The 13,963-nt window shown below is 43.8% G+C and overlaps 2 protein-coding genes across 5 annotated transcripts in view; one reads left to right on the top strand and one right to left on the bottom strand.

The window, feature by feature from the left end:
- The window catches only part of PRMT2 (protein arginine methyltransferase 2), a 486,423-nt gene that overhangs the window by 160,672 nt on the left and 311,788 nt on the right, over positions 1-13,963 (bottom strand). The window lies entirely within an intron of this gene.
- PCNT (pericentrin) overlaps positions 1-13,963 on the top strand; it is a 168,027-nt gene that overhangs the window by 136,320 nt on the left and 17,744 nt on the right. For all 4 annotated transcript variants that reach the window (XM_068245316.1, XM_068245315.1, XM_068245317.1 and 1 more), the window contains 7 exons: positions 6,578-6,800; positions 6,897-7,038; positions 7,723-8,439; positions 9,519-9,754; positions 9,834-9,927; positions 11,035-11,202; positions 12,648-12,803. In XM_068245316.1, the coding sequence (XP_068101417.1) occupies positions 6,578-6,800; positions 6,897-7,038; positions 7,723-8,439; positions 9,519-9,754; positions 9,834-9,927; positions 11,035-11,202; positions 12,648-12,803 (1,736 nt within the window). The remainder of the gene's footprint in view (positions 1-6,577; positions 6,801-6,896; positions 7,039-7,722; positions 8,440-9,518; positions 9,755-9,833; positions 9,928-11,034; positions 11,203-12,647; positions 12,804-13,963) is intronic.

Raw genomic sequence — 13,963 nt, 5'->3', positions numbered from 1 at the left:
AGATTAAGGTAAGTTGGGCCTCATTAGTAGCTTTTTCATGGTATTCTTGTAAGGCGGTTTGATTTTTCCTAATGTGTGACATAGATGCCCGAAAGCATCCCCTTAAAACCGCTTTACTTGCGTCCCAGCAGACGTGTTCCCCAGCAGTGCCTGCGTTAATTCGCCAGTAGTCAGACATGCCCTCCTGACAATTCCTAAGGACCTCCTCATCCTCCAACCAACTGGGATTCATACGCCATAACACTTGAGAGGGCAGGTTAGTAAAGCGAAGTTTACACAGCAAGGGGGAGTGGTCTGAAATGCCGTGTGGTAGATAGTTAATCGTGTCAATTAATGGCAGTGTCTCTGAGGAGCCTAAACATAAGTCTATTCTTGACATCGTTTTGTGGGAGTCTGAAAAACATGAGAACACCCTTCTATCTGGAAATTTCCACCTCCAAATATCATGTAAATGATATGTGTCTACCCAGTTGTTAAAAGAGGGAAAGGCTCTGCCTCCTGACCTCAGCCTATCTAAATTTGGATTCAGAACTGCGTTAAAATCACCAATTATAAGGAGAGGACCATCAAGGATTGGATGAAGTTTAGTCATGAGTGCAGTTAAGACAGACTGAGCAAAAGGAGGTGGCACATAGATGGAGACAATTACCAACGGACGGCCCTCAATTTTACACGCTATAATCACAAAATTGCCCTTGGGGTCTATTCTGACTGCTGTAACATTACCTGGGAATGTTTTGGCTACTAGAATGGCAGTGCCCCTTGAGTAAGATGAATAATGCGCCAAGTAATATTGTGCTATCCAGGGTTTTTTAAGGAGAAGAGCTCTGGCTCCCACAAGATGTGTTTCTTGTAGACAAATTATTTGGGGAGATAATTTCCGTATATGACTAAATACTAACTTGCGCTTTATCGAATTATTAAGTCCCCTAACATTCCACGAAAGTACTGAAATTAAGGACATCGGAATAATTGTTTATACTGTCTATACAGGGATGCGCTACACATTGTTCTTCTCTGAGTCACTTTAGAAGACTTATAACAATATACATAATTGCTGGATTGGCAAAACAACATCAAACAAAAACCCCACATCACTAACAAGTCTACACCCAAACTTTGGTGCAGAAAAGTTAGTTCCCAACCCACCCTACTCTCTGTACCAAAAAAAACAAAGAGTCTTACTCCCTTAACTGTCTAAAAGAACTGGGGAACAAAAAAAGGACCGCTATGTCCGACTCACATAGCAGTATCATATAACTCCCCAAGCAACTTGGAGTGATAATAAATCTATCTTCATTGTATCATTAGCTTTGTGGAAACGTCCTATATATATACTACATATTGTAAAATGCCTATCACATTTGAACCGGAATAAGAAGGAGAACTAGAACATCACTTGCAATTATCATTAGTAACTGACTAGCTATAGCGAGAAATGATTATAAAGACAAAGGATGGTGAAAAGAACCGGTCAAATAACCTTCAGACAACTGTTTGCTGAAAGAAGATATAATAAAAAATAAGTTCCTTGGGTATACTGCAGGTGTCTCTCTCCGCCTGAGCAAGAAAAATTGGTAAAGTAATACACAGAGGAAAATAGAGAAACCCCCTGCCATTCTCACATAAACATCATAGTGTAGCACTGTAAAGACACTTTTGGACCACATCATCAGCAGTTATAATGGACAGTTGTACTGAAATAGTGCCCATAGATCCAAACAAAGTTAAAGACCCAGTGTGTAGGGCAAAAGAGAGGTTTCTCCCTGTAAACAGGCGATCCATCACCAGGCTGCATGAATCAGGTTAACAATAAACAGTGAACTATATTAGACCTATATCAGCGTTTCTTTCTAGCAGGAAGCATAGGAATTGGTATATCTTCTCCCTCCATCCATGACGCTGCTTCAGATGAGGTTTCAAAAAAGAGTGTTTTGCCTTTAAACTGTATTCGAAGCTTGGCAGGGAAGAGCATGCTGTAGGGAATTTGTTTATTCCTAAGGCCAGTTTTCACCGCTTGGAAAGTGGTGCGCAATTTCTGTATTTCGGTGGAGAAGTCTTGATATATGGAAATTTTAACTCCATTGCATTCCATACTCGGAGCAAGTCTGGCTTTTCTCAAAATTTCAACTTTATCTCTGTAGTTTAACATCTTTGCAATCATAGGTCTGGGAGTGGCGCCTGGCTTCGGAGGGCCTCCTGGGACTCTATGAGCCCTTTCTATAGAGAAAGTGTGTGAAAGATTAAGATTAGGGATGGTGGATTTAAGCCAGTCCTCTAGGAAATTTTCTGGTTCTGATCCCTCTGATTTTTCAGGAAAGCCCACAAATCTGAGATTGGAGCGGCGGGATCTGTTCTCCAGATCATCTAATTTTAGACCGTGTGAGCTGGAAGTTTTAGCAATGTCTGCATGAGCTACCTGCAGAGGTCTCACGGTGTCCTCCAGATCAGTGATTCTTCTATCCGACTCTACAGCCCTTTCACGTAGCTTTTTAAGGTCATCTTTCACCAAAGACAGGTCAGATTGCAGTGTGTCTAGTCTGGTTGTGACACTAAATTGCATCATCTTTATGGCTTCCAGGAGCTCTGATCTGGTGGGCTCCCCTTCCTCTGCATCTGTGTCTGTGTCCTCCTCACTAGCAGCTTGCGTCTTTTTCCCCTTCTTCCCCCTCCTCTTTCTTCTCTGGGACTTGGGGACAGGGCTGTTACTCACAGTTTGCTCGGCTGGAGGGTCTGCTGTGCCCATCTGGCTTACTGAAGGTGCGGGGGAGCTGCCCTCTCTTTCTGCCTCGGGCGATGTTGCAGGCAGCAGAGCGGCGCCATCTTGCCCTGCTCCATGTGCGAAGCGGGCCAGCCTGTCTGCCGCCGTTTCAGCTGATGGTGGCCCGTACTTAGTCATGTCGGGCACCGATCGTTAGCCACAAGCTTCTGCTGTCTGGGGATGCGTGTGTCACCACTCACCGGCGCTCAGGGAGACAGGATTCCGCAGGATTTTGAGTGAGTCGGCGGAGCCGCGGTAGAAACGCGTCCTCACTCCAGCATAGCAGGCCACGCCCCCCCTCTGTTGCATCTTTCACTGCTCAGCCTGCTTCTAATCAGCCCTGATAAAATCCCTGACTGATCATTCATTCTGTCTTTGCTCAGGGATCATTATAGCAGAGCCAGAAGGGGGCAGGGTTGGGCTTGAAAATGCATCAGAGAAGACAGACTCAACTATGATGATTCCTGAGCAAAGCCAGACTGAATGCTCAGTCAAGGATTTTATCAGGGCTTATAACAAGCAGGCTGAGCAGTGAAGAATGAAACCGAGAACAGGGTAGGTGTTTTTTTTCTAATGTTCCCACTGATCTATATGGTAAAACACATGAGGGTGCTTCGTCTCTGGTTCACGTTAAGAGAATAATAGACTGTTCAAATTTTAACCAAAGATGTCCAAAGTCACCATTGTCCCAAAAAGCTACCTAAAGAAATGTGTTGGCTAAATAACATAGCCAGAGGTTGGGCATACCCAAAAAGGTCAGGGGCTCACTACAAGCAGTTTACTGATTTTGGAAACTGCTCGTGATTTCTGAATTGCAAAGTTCCACAATTTAAAGTGTACCTGAGACCAAGATGATTTAAAAAAAGAATTGATACTCACCTGGGGCTTCCTCCAGCCCCCTTTGGGCCATGTGCTCCCTTGCCGTCTCCTAGGTTCGTCCACTAGCCAGGTAAATTGCACATACATTGGCCAGCCGCGTACGCACCCCCCTTGTGCATCTGTGGTTGGGAGCGTTCTGTGCCTTCACAGTACTAATGTGCAGACATGGAATGCTCCTTGCCACGGGAGTGCACATATGGCCAGCCCGAGCATGTGCAACTTAGCCAAGTTAACAGGCCGGCTAGTGGACGAACCGAATGGCCTAGGGCAGTCTTCGTCAACCTATGGCTTGCGTGACGGAAGTGGCACGCTAGGCCATCTCCGTGGGCAGGCGTGCGGTGTCCGCTACCGTGGAGGCATCGGCTCCCTTCTCTGAAGAGAATCTGCTCTTAGAGCCGGCTCTTCGCGAACAACCCATCACTGCATGAGTTGTTCATGCAGTGATGAGTTGTTCGCGAAGAGCCGGCTCTAAGAGCCGATTCTCTTCAGCGAAGGAGATGAGCCGATGCCTGCAGAGGGAAGAGCCGAAGCTCTGCCCTAAACCCCCTCCCCGCTCACGTCAGTGCGTCCTGTCAGCGCGGGACTTTCAGCTGGCTGCAGGCCAGGAAGGTAATCGTGGAGCTGCGCGCCGCCACCGGGAGAGGAGACTTCTATTAGGTGAGTAATTTTTTTTTTTTTTTTTTGCAGCTGAAATGTTGTCCACAATGAGTTTACTGCTGACATGTTGTCCACAATGCGTTGTTTACTGCTGACATGTTGTCCACTGTCCACAATGCGTTATTTACTGCTGACAATGTTGTCCACATTGCGTTATTTACTGCTGACATGCTGTCCACAATACGTTATTTACTGCTGACATGATGTCCACAATGCGTTATTTACTGCTGACATGTTGTCCACGTTGCGTTATTTACTGCTATAAAGTAGTAAAGGTCACTGCACCAATGATGGGGAACAGATGTGCTGAAATCACCTCTGGAGTCACAAGTATCATGCAAAATACTCCATACGATCCGCACCATCAAAAATTGTATCTTTATAGCTCATAAAAACAATTAAAATCCATGAGTGGGTCTGTGCAAAAATAAAGACGCACAGGCGTTTCGGGCCATCATAGGTCCTTTCTCAAATCATGACCAGCTGGTCATGATTTGAGAAAGGACCTATGATGGCCCGAGACGCCTGTGCGTCATCATTTTTGCACAGACCCACTCATGGATTTTAATTGTTTTTATGAGCTATAAATGAAGATACAATTTTTGATGGTGCGGATCGTATGGAGTATTTTGCGTTATTTACTGCTGACGTGTTGCCCACGTTGCGTTTATTTTCTGGTGTCTGGGGTAACTGTTGCTGCATTTATTATTTAATGGTCATAGTTGGCTATATTTGCTGCTTTGGGGTTACGGCGGGTATACTAATAAATAGCATCACACAGTTTCTGCACACCCATGATGCGAATCCTCGTTTCACCACATCATGGCGGAAACACTGCTTTCTTATGCCTCGCTGTTACATCATTACGTTAGCTCCGCCCATACAATGTCATGGCCACGCCCATTTTTCGCCACTGCCACACCACCACCTCCACCCCTGGCACTTAGTGATAAATAAGTTGATTTTGGGTCGCAGTTTGGGCACTCTGCCTCTAAAAGGTTCGCCATCACTGGCCTAGGGAGTTGGCGATGGAGCCCATGGCCCGAATGGGCTGGAGGAAGCCCCAGTTGAGTATCAGTTTAACTATCTTGGTCTGAGGTTTCCTTTTAAATCCTATTCCCAGAGTGATTGGACCCTGCATCCCTTGAATTATTATTTAGTGATTTATATAGCGCCAACATATTCCTCAGGGCTGTACATAGTATATTGTCTTGTCACTTAACTGTCCCTCGGGGCTCACAATCTAATTTCTACCACAGTCATATGTCTATGTATGTATCGTGTACATTGTAAGGAATGGTGGAGCACTTCTCTTGAATACGTTGTGATGTGCTTAGGTAGGTCTGGCAGCACTCCCGATCAGTTTTGGAAGAAGATATCCGACCTGCACCATCAGATCATTATAATGCCCTTTTGTTTTATAAATGTATTGCAGCAAAATACAGCAACGTTTTAAAGCTTGCGCTTCTTAGGCCTAGGCGGTCCTGATGGGGAACTGCTATGCTAGGTATCTATTGGGCGCTCGGCAGTGATGCCACCCATCCCTGATACAAACCTATTGGTCGCCGCATAATGCGGACATCCTCCTAAAACGGTATTCCCCACCGCCATACCAACACGCCCAAATGTAACGTGTAGTGTATGTATAATAGTCTAGGGCCAATTTAAGGGGAAGCCAATTAACTTATCTGTGTTTTTGGGATGTGGGAGGAAAAATAAGTGCATGGAGGAAACCCACACAGACATGGGGAGAAAGTACAAACTCAGGGCAGATGGTGCCCTGGATGGGATTCGAACCAGACAACCAGCGCTGCAAGGCGAGACTAACCACTAAGCCACTGTGCGGTGCAAATGCGATCACTCCGGGATGGCTCCAAACATTGTGCACATAGCACTGCGGTGGAACCGCCCGCAGTGCTTTGCAGATGGCTGGCAATCGGCAAGCACTGTATGAAGCGCTCAAGTGGGTCCTGATCCTGTGGGAGGTGAGTGACAGATTGTGAATTGATAGGCTTATTGGCAGGTGACCTTTCTATATGATGCTAACCTGCCTCTTGTGTAAAAACAACCTAAATGATTGAGCTGCAGGTGACGGTCTATGATGTAGTCTGAAGAAGTTAGCTGAACTGACTGTCCAAACTATGTATGAGAACTACGATAAGGAGCCAGGGCTTAACGGGAGATCAGAATGTTGGCAATTTGTACCAAATTTTAGTTTTTGGATGTTGATTGGATTAATAGTGTGTTGATATGAAACCATGTTTCTTCTTCTTCTTGTAGTGGAGTTGTATGAATACAAGTTGCAGCAGGAGACTGCCATTGCTGAAGATTTAAAAGGTTCATTATTGCGAGAGCAGGAGAGGTCCTCAGAGCAACACAGACTGTTACTCCAGGAGCAATCTACTGTCTCCCAGCTCCGCTCTGAGATAGAGGAGCTGCAGCTGGAACTGGAGAAGCTGAAAAAGCTACAAAAAGAACTGCAGACCGAGAACTCTAAATTGAGGTATGATGTGTTTTCATGCTGTACATTTAGCTTGGCCATAAGAGTCTGAATTTCCCAAAACAGTGCTCATTTTATTTTTCGCTATCCATATTCCAGAAATGAACTGGATAATAAAGAACAGACCACGTCTGTCTTCATGCAAACACTTCAGTCACAACAGAAAGTGGAAATCCAGAAATTGGAAGAAGAGAAAACCATCATTCAACAAAAACTTGCTGTCAAAGAGAAATCTATACAGGTTAGGCAATAATGATTTTTTTTTTCTACTTACAGTGGGATTAATAATCAGTTACGTTGCTATGTTTCCTAGAATCCTGATCTAATCTCTCCAGATAAGCCTGAAATTGAACAAAGCAAAGTCTAATAGCAATTGGGATAAGTACATTTAAACTGTGGACAGAATGCATTTTTTTTTTTGTTGGCCAGATGTTTGTCATTCCAGATTTTACTTGTGTGCAGGTCAGTAAGTGTACCCCTTGACCCACAAAGCAGGAAGAGCCAAGCATGCTTGAGTACATTTTCCATAATTCTGGCTTTGGGAATAAAGCCTGTGCCCTACATGGGTAAAGGGGATTGGGGGGGGCTTTTTTAATTCACAGGAAGTGGTCGTGGTCACCTTGATCTCTGCTGACAGGCTCTAGAGGTAATAAGCATGTATGCATAGCTATACCAAGAATTTACAAACAGAAAGATATTTTCCAAAAGTAATGTTGATTATAATAATCAAAATGATTACATTCGGGAATTCCCATGCTCAGTTTTGGGTTTAGTTGTGCTTAAAGTATATAATACTTGTTTTTGTTTAAGTAGACTTGCTAAATAGCAAAGATTTTGTCAGTTGGTATGCTTTTTGCAGTTCATTTTTGTATTTTTTTAATTTTACACTTTACATGACTTTATCGCATTTGTCATCTTTTTATAGGAGGCATTTTTATCTCTTGAAGAGCAAAAAAAGCTTAACGCCATGATTTCTGCAAGTTTGACACAAGAGCAGACTTATACAAGCAATCTCAGGAGAGAGCTTGAGATAGAGCAGTCCCGCTGCAAAGCTCTCCTTGCACAAGAGCACAAAAAACTGTCAGAGACCGAGAAAGAGCTGGAGCAGGAAAAGCAGCACTCCGCAAATCTGTCAAGTGCCTTGACTCTTGAGCGCAATGTTGTAGAGCAGCTCAGACATCAGCATAGTCAGGAGCTAGCCAGGCAGGAGGAAGAAAGACAACAGGAACATAAACTGGTGCTAACATTACAGAATCAGTTGGAAGAAGAAAGAAGGCGTTCCAGAGACCTTGCTGCAATGATAGAAAAGACACAGCAACAAGCTGTCCATGCAAAGCGTCAGCTTGAGTCTGATGTTCAAGCTTGCCGTGATGAAATACAGAAAGAGCGAGAAACAGGAATTAAGCTGCGAGCATTATTAGAGGCCTTGCAAAGCCAGAAACAGCATGTGGACAATGTATTGGAGCAGCAGAGAGAGCGGGAAGTTCGTCTGCAGAAGGAGAGGGATCAGTATCAATCTCAGTTACTAATCCTGCAGGAGGAGGAAAGAGTGTGGGCAAAAGAACGTGAAAAGGAGATGAAACGGTCAAAACAAGCAGATGAGAACAGAGTACGAGAAGAAGAGCAGGAGCGGCAGATAAAGGTAAGATTAATATCCTAGAAAACTAAACATGCGTTTCAGGCTTTTTTTTTAATGTTTAGCTGGTGCTTTTACTCCGTACACGATTTATATGTTGCCATCAAGTAATAGTAATAAGCTGTTTTGAGGGCAAGGCAAACCTGGTAGACTAAAACGTGTGAATCCAGTATACGTAATGTGTGTAAACCACTAGTACAGAAGACCAGTTCTGCAACATTGGCCGTTTTCCTTGTGGTCACTTTACTTTTATCCTCTATGAAGTTGAGCACCTTCAAATGAAAACCTGCAACTGCCCTTTGATACTATTGGATTAAGCTCTGTGTAAGCTTTCTCTCATGTTTTTCCTGCTTCCTTACTAATGAAGCCCTTCTTCATGGAGACAAAAAGATGCATTGGAACTGAATTGGCAAATATTGTTGTCAACGTAGTGAACCACTTTTAAAGTGACACTGAAACGAAAAAAAAATTATGATCTAATGAATTGGTTGTGTAGCACGGATAATTACTAGGACGTTAGAAGCAAAGAAAAGTCTCATATTTTTATTTTCAGTTGTATAGTTTTTTGTGTATTTTTTTATAACATTGCATCATTCTCTAATATTTGCAGCTTACACATTACAATCAGCATTCTAAATGATTTCACAGAGCAGGCTAGTGAACTTTTGAAATGTTCCTGAATAACCCATCAACCAGGATGCTCTTATTTTGTTAGGTGGATTAAAAAACACCTACAGTGAAGGACACGGGAATCCCAGAGCACATTTTACTTTATGCTGTATAGATTGTCAATATATTTCCACTCTGGCGCTATTTCGGTTTAGGGCTCCTAGCAGTATGCAGCAGTTACTGACTGAAAACAAAAGTGCTTGACAGATGCACTTGGATTCCTTAATTATTTTGTGGGAATTTTTTGTGTTTGAAGCACACCTTAAAAGTTCAACTCAAAGAGAGTGTAGGTTAAGAGGGGCTTAGTCAGGATAATGTATTGTAGATTAGATACATTACACTGGTAAACAAAGCAGATCCAATGAATTTCATAAAGATTTATGGAAAGCTTTCTCTCCTCCATGGTTTCCCCCCAGGACTTGCAGTTACAGCATGAGCGAGATAAACGTCGTATCCAAGAGTTGCAGCAAATTTTGGCGGACCTGGAAGAGCAAGAGCGTGCTTTGGCCTCCAGAAAGAGCCATGCCTGGGGTGATGGAACCAGCCCCTTAAAAAGTGCTGCTTTGCTGAACAGTCAGATGCAGAGAATTTGGCAGCAGCTTTATCATGCTGTGCTACAAGTGAAAAAATGGGTGCAGAACAGGAGTGAAAGGTAATTTTGGCTCAAAGCTGCTTTATGAAGTGAAGACATGCGCGTCAAACATTGCTAATTTTACAATGTTGCTTCTCAGTCTTCCTGAAGGTTTCCCAAATGAAGCAGAAATGACAGCTGTTCTGAAATCTCTGTCCGAGCTTAAATGTGAACTGCAACGTGGAAATTATCAGGTTAGCAAAAACATTAACCATCTTTTACAACTAACTTTTGGTTACTTTTCTTTCTACCTTTCTTTGTGTTGCCATAGTGCATACGTGCATTCCAGCCTGCGGCATAAATCTGGCCCACAAAGCCGTCAAATTTGGCCCCCAAGTGGTTTCCTTGCATTGCATTGTGTCTGGCCCACTGTAGACCACATGGGAAGGTATATTCGAGATGAAGCCCTAGATCACAGGGAATCCATATGGAGGAGGGAGGGGGAAAGTGCTAGATACCAGGGAACCGTATAGGGGAAGTACGAGGGTCTCTAAACACTAGGGAACTGCATTGGGAGGTGAGGGAAGGACCAATAAACACCAGGGAATAATATAAGGGTATGGGGAAGGCCACTAGACACCAGGGAAACTATATAGGGGAGGGAGGAGAGCCACTAGACATCAGGGAAACTGTATAGAGTGAAAGATGAGGCTGGCACACCTTCCAGTTCTGGGTGCTTGAAGTTGTGACAAGGCTGTGTCACACAAGTCATGAAGTACATCAGCACACCAGTCTTAATCATGCAAAGCACATTTATTATGCATTGATCCACATCAACATCCGACAATTGTTTTGGGGACCGCGCAGGGTCCCCCTTTCTCAAGGCAAGTGCCACTTAACTTAAGAAAGTGGGGCCCTGCGCAGCCCCCAAAACAATTGTCGCATGTTGATGTGGATGAATGCACAATAAGTGTGTTGCATGATTAAGGAAACTGTATAGAGGAGCACCACTAGACACCAAGGAACTGTATAGGAGAGTCGCTAGACAGCAGGGAAATCTATAGGGGCGGGGGGGGGTATGGAACATGGAACTGTATAGGGGAGGGGGCACAAGACACCAGGGGACTGTATAGGGAAGGAATACCACTAGACACCAGAGAACTGAATAGGGGAGGGAAGAGGGCCACTAGACACCTGGGAACTTTATAAGGGAGGGGGGTAGACGCTAGACATTGAGGTTGGTCCCAGTGTACAATTTGGCCCTCTTTGTGTTTTACGTTTGACACCCCTGCCATAGTCCCTTCTAACATGTAATCTCGTCTAACATATTTGCCAGTTAAAATTATTTCTGTGCTCCGCAGATGCCAGTTCCATCGCAGCCTATTGTAGCTGATGTGCTGAAACGTGAGAATGAAGAGCTTGCGGCTACTGTGTCTCAGTTGACCAAAGAGAAACTAGAGCTGAAAAGTCAACTGGTTAAACTCAGCAGAAGCCTACAGGAGCTTCCAAGCAAGGGAGTTAAGGATCCGGTACGTACACTGTAGACTCAGTAATGGGAATTGCAGCAAACACTGCTGAAAAATAAATTTGTTGATTTGTGTTTATTTGCTTTAGACATTACTGAATAAGATAAACAGTTCACCACTACAGGCAGTGGCAGAAAGCAGAGGAGAGTGAGGCACTGGCTGAGGAGAGGAGCCCCGTAATGTGTAATACAGGAAAGGATGGTATTGGCTACTTCCCAGTCATGCTCTGCTTCCATATGCTTTTTAATAAAGGGAATGCAAAAGGGAAATCTCTAGTGATGGGTTAATCTCTAATGATGAGGGGGTGGTCTTACCATACTGGTGAAGGGGAATAAGGCAGTGGAGTAAAAATTGGTGGTGACAAAGGCTATTATATTGATTTCTACTCCATTTATAAGTAAGATCGCGCTACTGCTTTAAGAAGGTCTTTGCAAACCATATACATGAAACAGTGTCCAAGATAACTTCAACAATAAGTCCTATATGTATCTCTTCAAGCTTAGGAGTGGGCAGTCTCTATTGCATAGGCTTCTGTGTGCATACACCTCCACCACACCCTCAAGACTGGGCACTTACGCTTATTAACAGACCCTCAGTCAGATGGGTCTATTGCGTTTGTAGGATTCTCTCAGGCGATCCCCAGCCTTTAACAATCCACTGCTTGATTAGTATGTCACAGCTTCTGATGAGTCGTTCTTGACGAGCTAGTCGGGCGGGGTTACCAATGAGGATGTGATCCAGCGTGGTGGACGGACACCGAGGGGGATGAGAAATCTTAGAGGCCAGTTTTCCGTTAAGCCCTGCCAGACGGCCACCGCATGGGGGAGAGCCCATTAAAATTCTATGCGCTCATACAAATCTATGGACATGTTAGTGCGCATTGTGTATATTTTGTTAAACTTCTGGACGGTTTTACGCTATGAGAGGCCTTGTGCTTTTATTTTAAGGTGATTGCTGTGTGAAGAAAGTTGCATACTAATCCAGCAATGGATCATTAAAGGCTGAGGATTGCCTGAGAGTATCCCACAAGCACAATAGACCCATCTGACTGAGGGTCTGTGGATAAGGGTGAGTGCCCAGTTTTGAGGGTGTAGTGGTGTATGCACACAGAAGCCTATGCAATAGAGATTGCCCACTCCTAAGCATGAAGAGATGCATATGGAGCTTATTGTTGAAGTTATCTTGGGCACGGTTTCATGTTAATGGTTTGCAAGGACCTTCTTAAAGCAGTAGCGCGATCTTACTTATAATTTGAGTATATTTGACATTTGGTTTTAAGGAACGCGCACCACCATTGTACTAAGTGGTATTGTAATTTATCCTAACAGCACAGCGTTTTTATTGTGTATTTATATTCATTTTTAGCTGTTTTCTCAAGTAAAGGGGTAAATTATTTCCTGCTTATGGCATAGTAAAGATGTAAATGTTTTTTGTATTTTTGTGGGCAGCTGCAGTCCGATACTATGGAGTCTGTGCTGGAGGCAGAACGTGCCACATGGAGTCGTGAAAAGCGCCTCTTACAGATTGCCCTTAAGCATGCAGAGTCTGAGCTGGGCAAAGCAACACTGGAGAACAGACCTGCATCAGACGTTTCAAGCTCTAAGGTACCACTCACTGGCAACCATCACCATAGCAACACCCTCAGGCTTCCTCTTATACTTCACATAGATCTGTGTATAATGATTGTAAATGCCATTTGTGCAGAAAGTTTCCTTTAGGTAAGCTGATGCTTCCTCTACAGGGTCTATCCTTCTATTGAGTAATTAATGTGGGAGTTCTCTGGTTAAATATCTGTCCTGCTATCTCTGGCAACTTCTGTAAACCTTAGTTGATGTCTTGGTCCTTCTTACCTTCACTGCTTGACATGCCTTGTACCAATAAATATAACGCTGGACAATGGGTATGACATTTCAATCGGGCAACTAGCATTTTGAATAGGAAGTTGGTCAGGATAGTAATTTATTTTTTTTATCACTGATTTCAGTACTATGGGTTTCATTGACATCACTTTCCCTAATAACTGACTGGCTTACAACTAATCCCAGAGGAGAACTAATACTTTACTGCCAAGCAGAGGCCTTGTCTTGACACAAATAAGGTCTTGTCTTGACGCAAATACCGTTGAGGTCTAAATAACTGTACAACGCCTTACATGCAAAGGGGGAACATTTTTGTTTTTGTTTTTTTATGGAGTACATGTTTAAAGAGATACTTCAGGCAGGACTCTTAGTCCATCATAGTCTAGGGCCAACATTAGGGGGATGCCAATTAACTTATCTGTATGTTTTTGGGATGTGGGAGGAAACTGAAGTGCCCAGAGAGCATACAATACAGGTAGTGCCCTGACTGACCCGGTGCTGCAAGGTGAGAATGCTATCCACTACGCCTCCATGCTGCCCATGTAATGTTCATGCACTGCTGGCTTCTTACTTCCCAATGCGCTATAAAATTAATCTTGAAAGCGTATCACTACCAACTGCCTCTTCTCCCCCCCCCCCCCCCCCCCCGCCCTTCCCTCAACAAATTTAACATTGATCAAAAGGCCCTTCATTTTAATCGATTTTCATTTAGTTTCAAACATTTTTAAATCAAATCTAAGGTATAATCTATTAAAGTAGGCTAATGTATGATCATGTTTTACTCCTTTCACTGTTCTGTCGAGCTCCACTGATGTGCAGACGTGCTGCTGCTGGAGGTCACAACATGTGGCATCACCAAATGCTCTTCCAGCACAACACACATTGCTACCTATACTAGAGTGGGT

This window comes from Hyperolius riggenbachi, chromosome 7 (assembly GCF_040937935.1).
Source record: "Hyperolius riggenbachi isolate aHypRig1 chromosome 7, aHypRig1.pri, whole genome shotgun sequence".
In the NCBI taxonomy this organism is placed as follows: domain Eukaryota; kingdom Metazoa; phylum Chordata; class Amphibia; order Anura; family Hyperoliidae; genus Hyperolius; species Hyperolius riggenbachi.
Note: the sequence above shows the minus strand (reverse complement) of the source record. Positions and strands in the feature narration are given on the sequence as shown.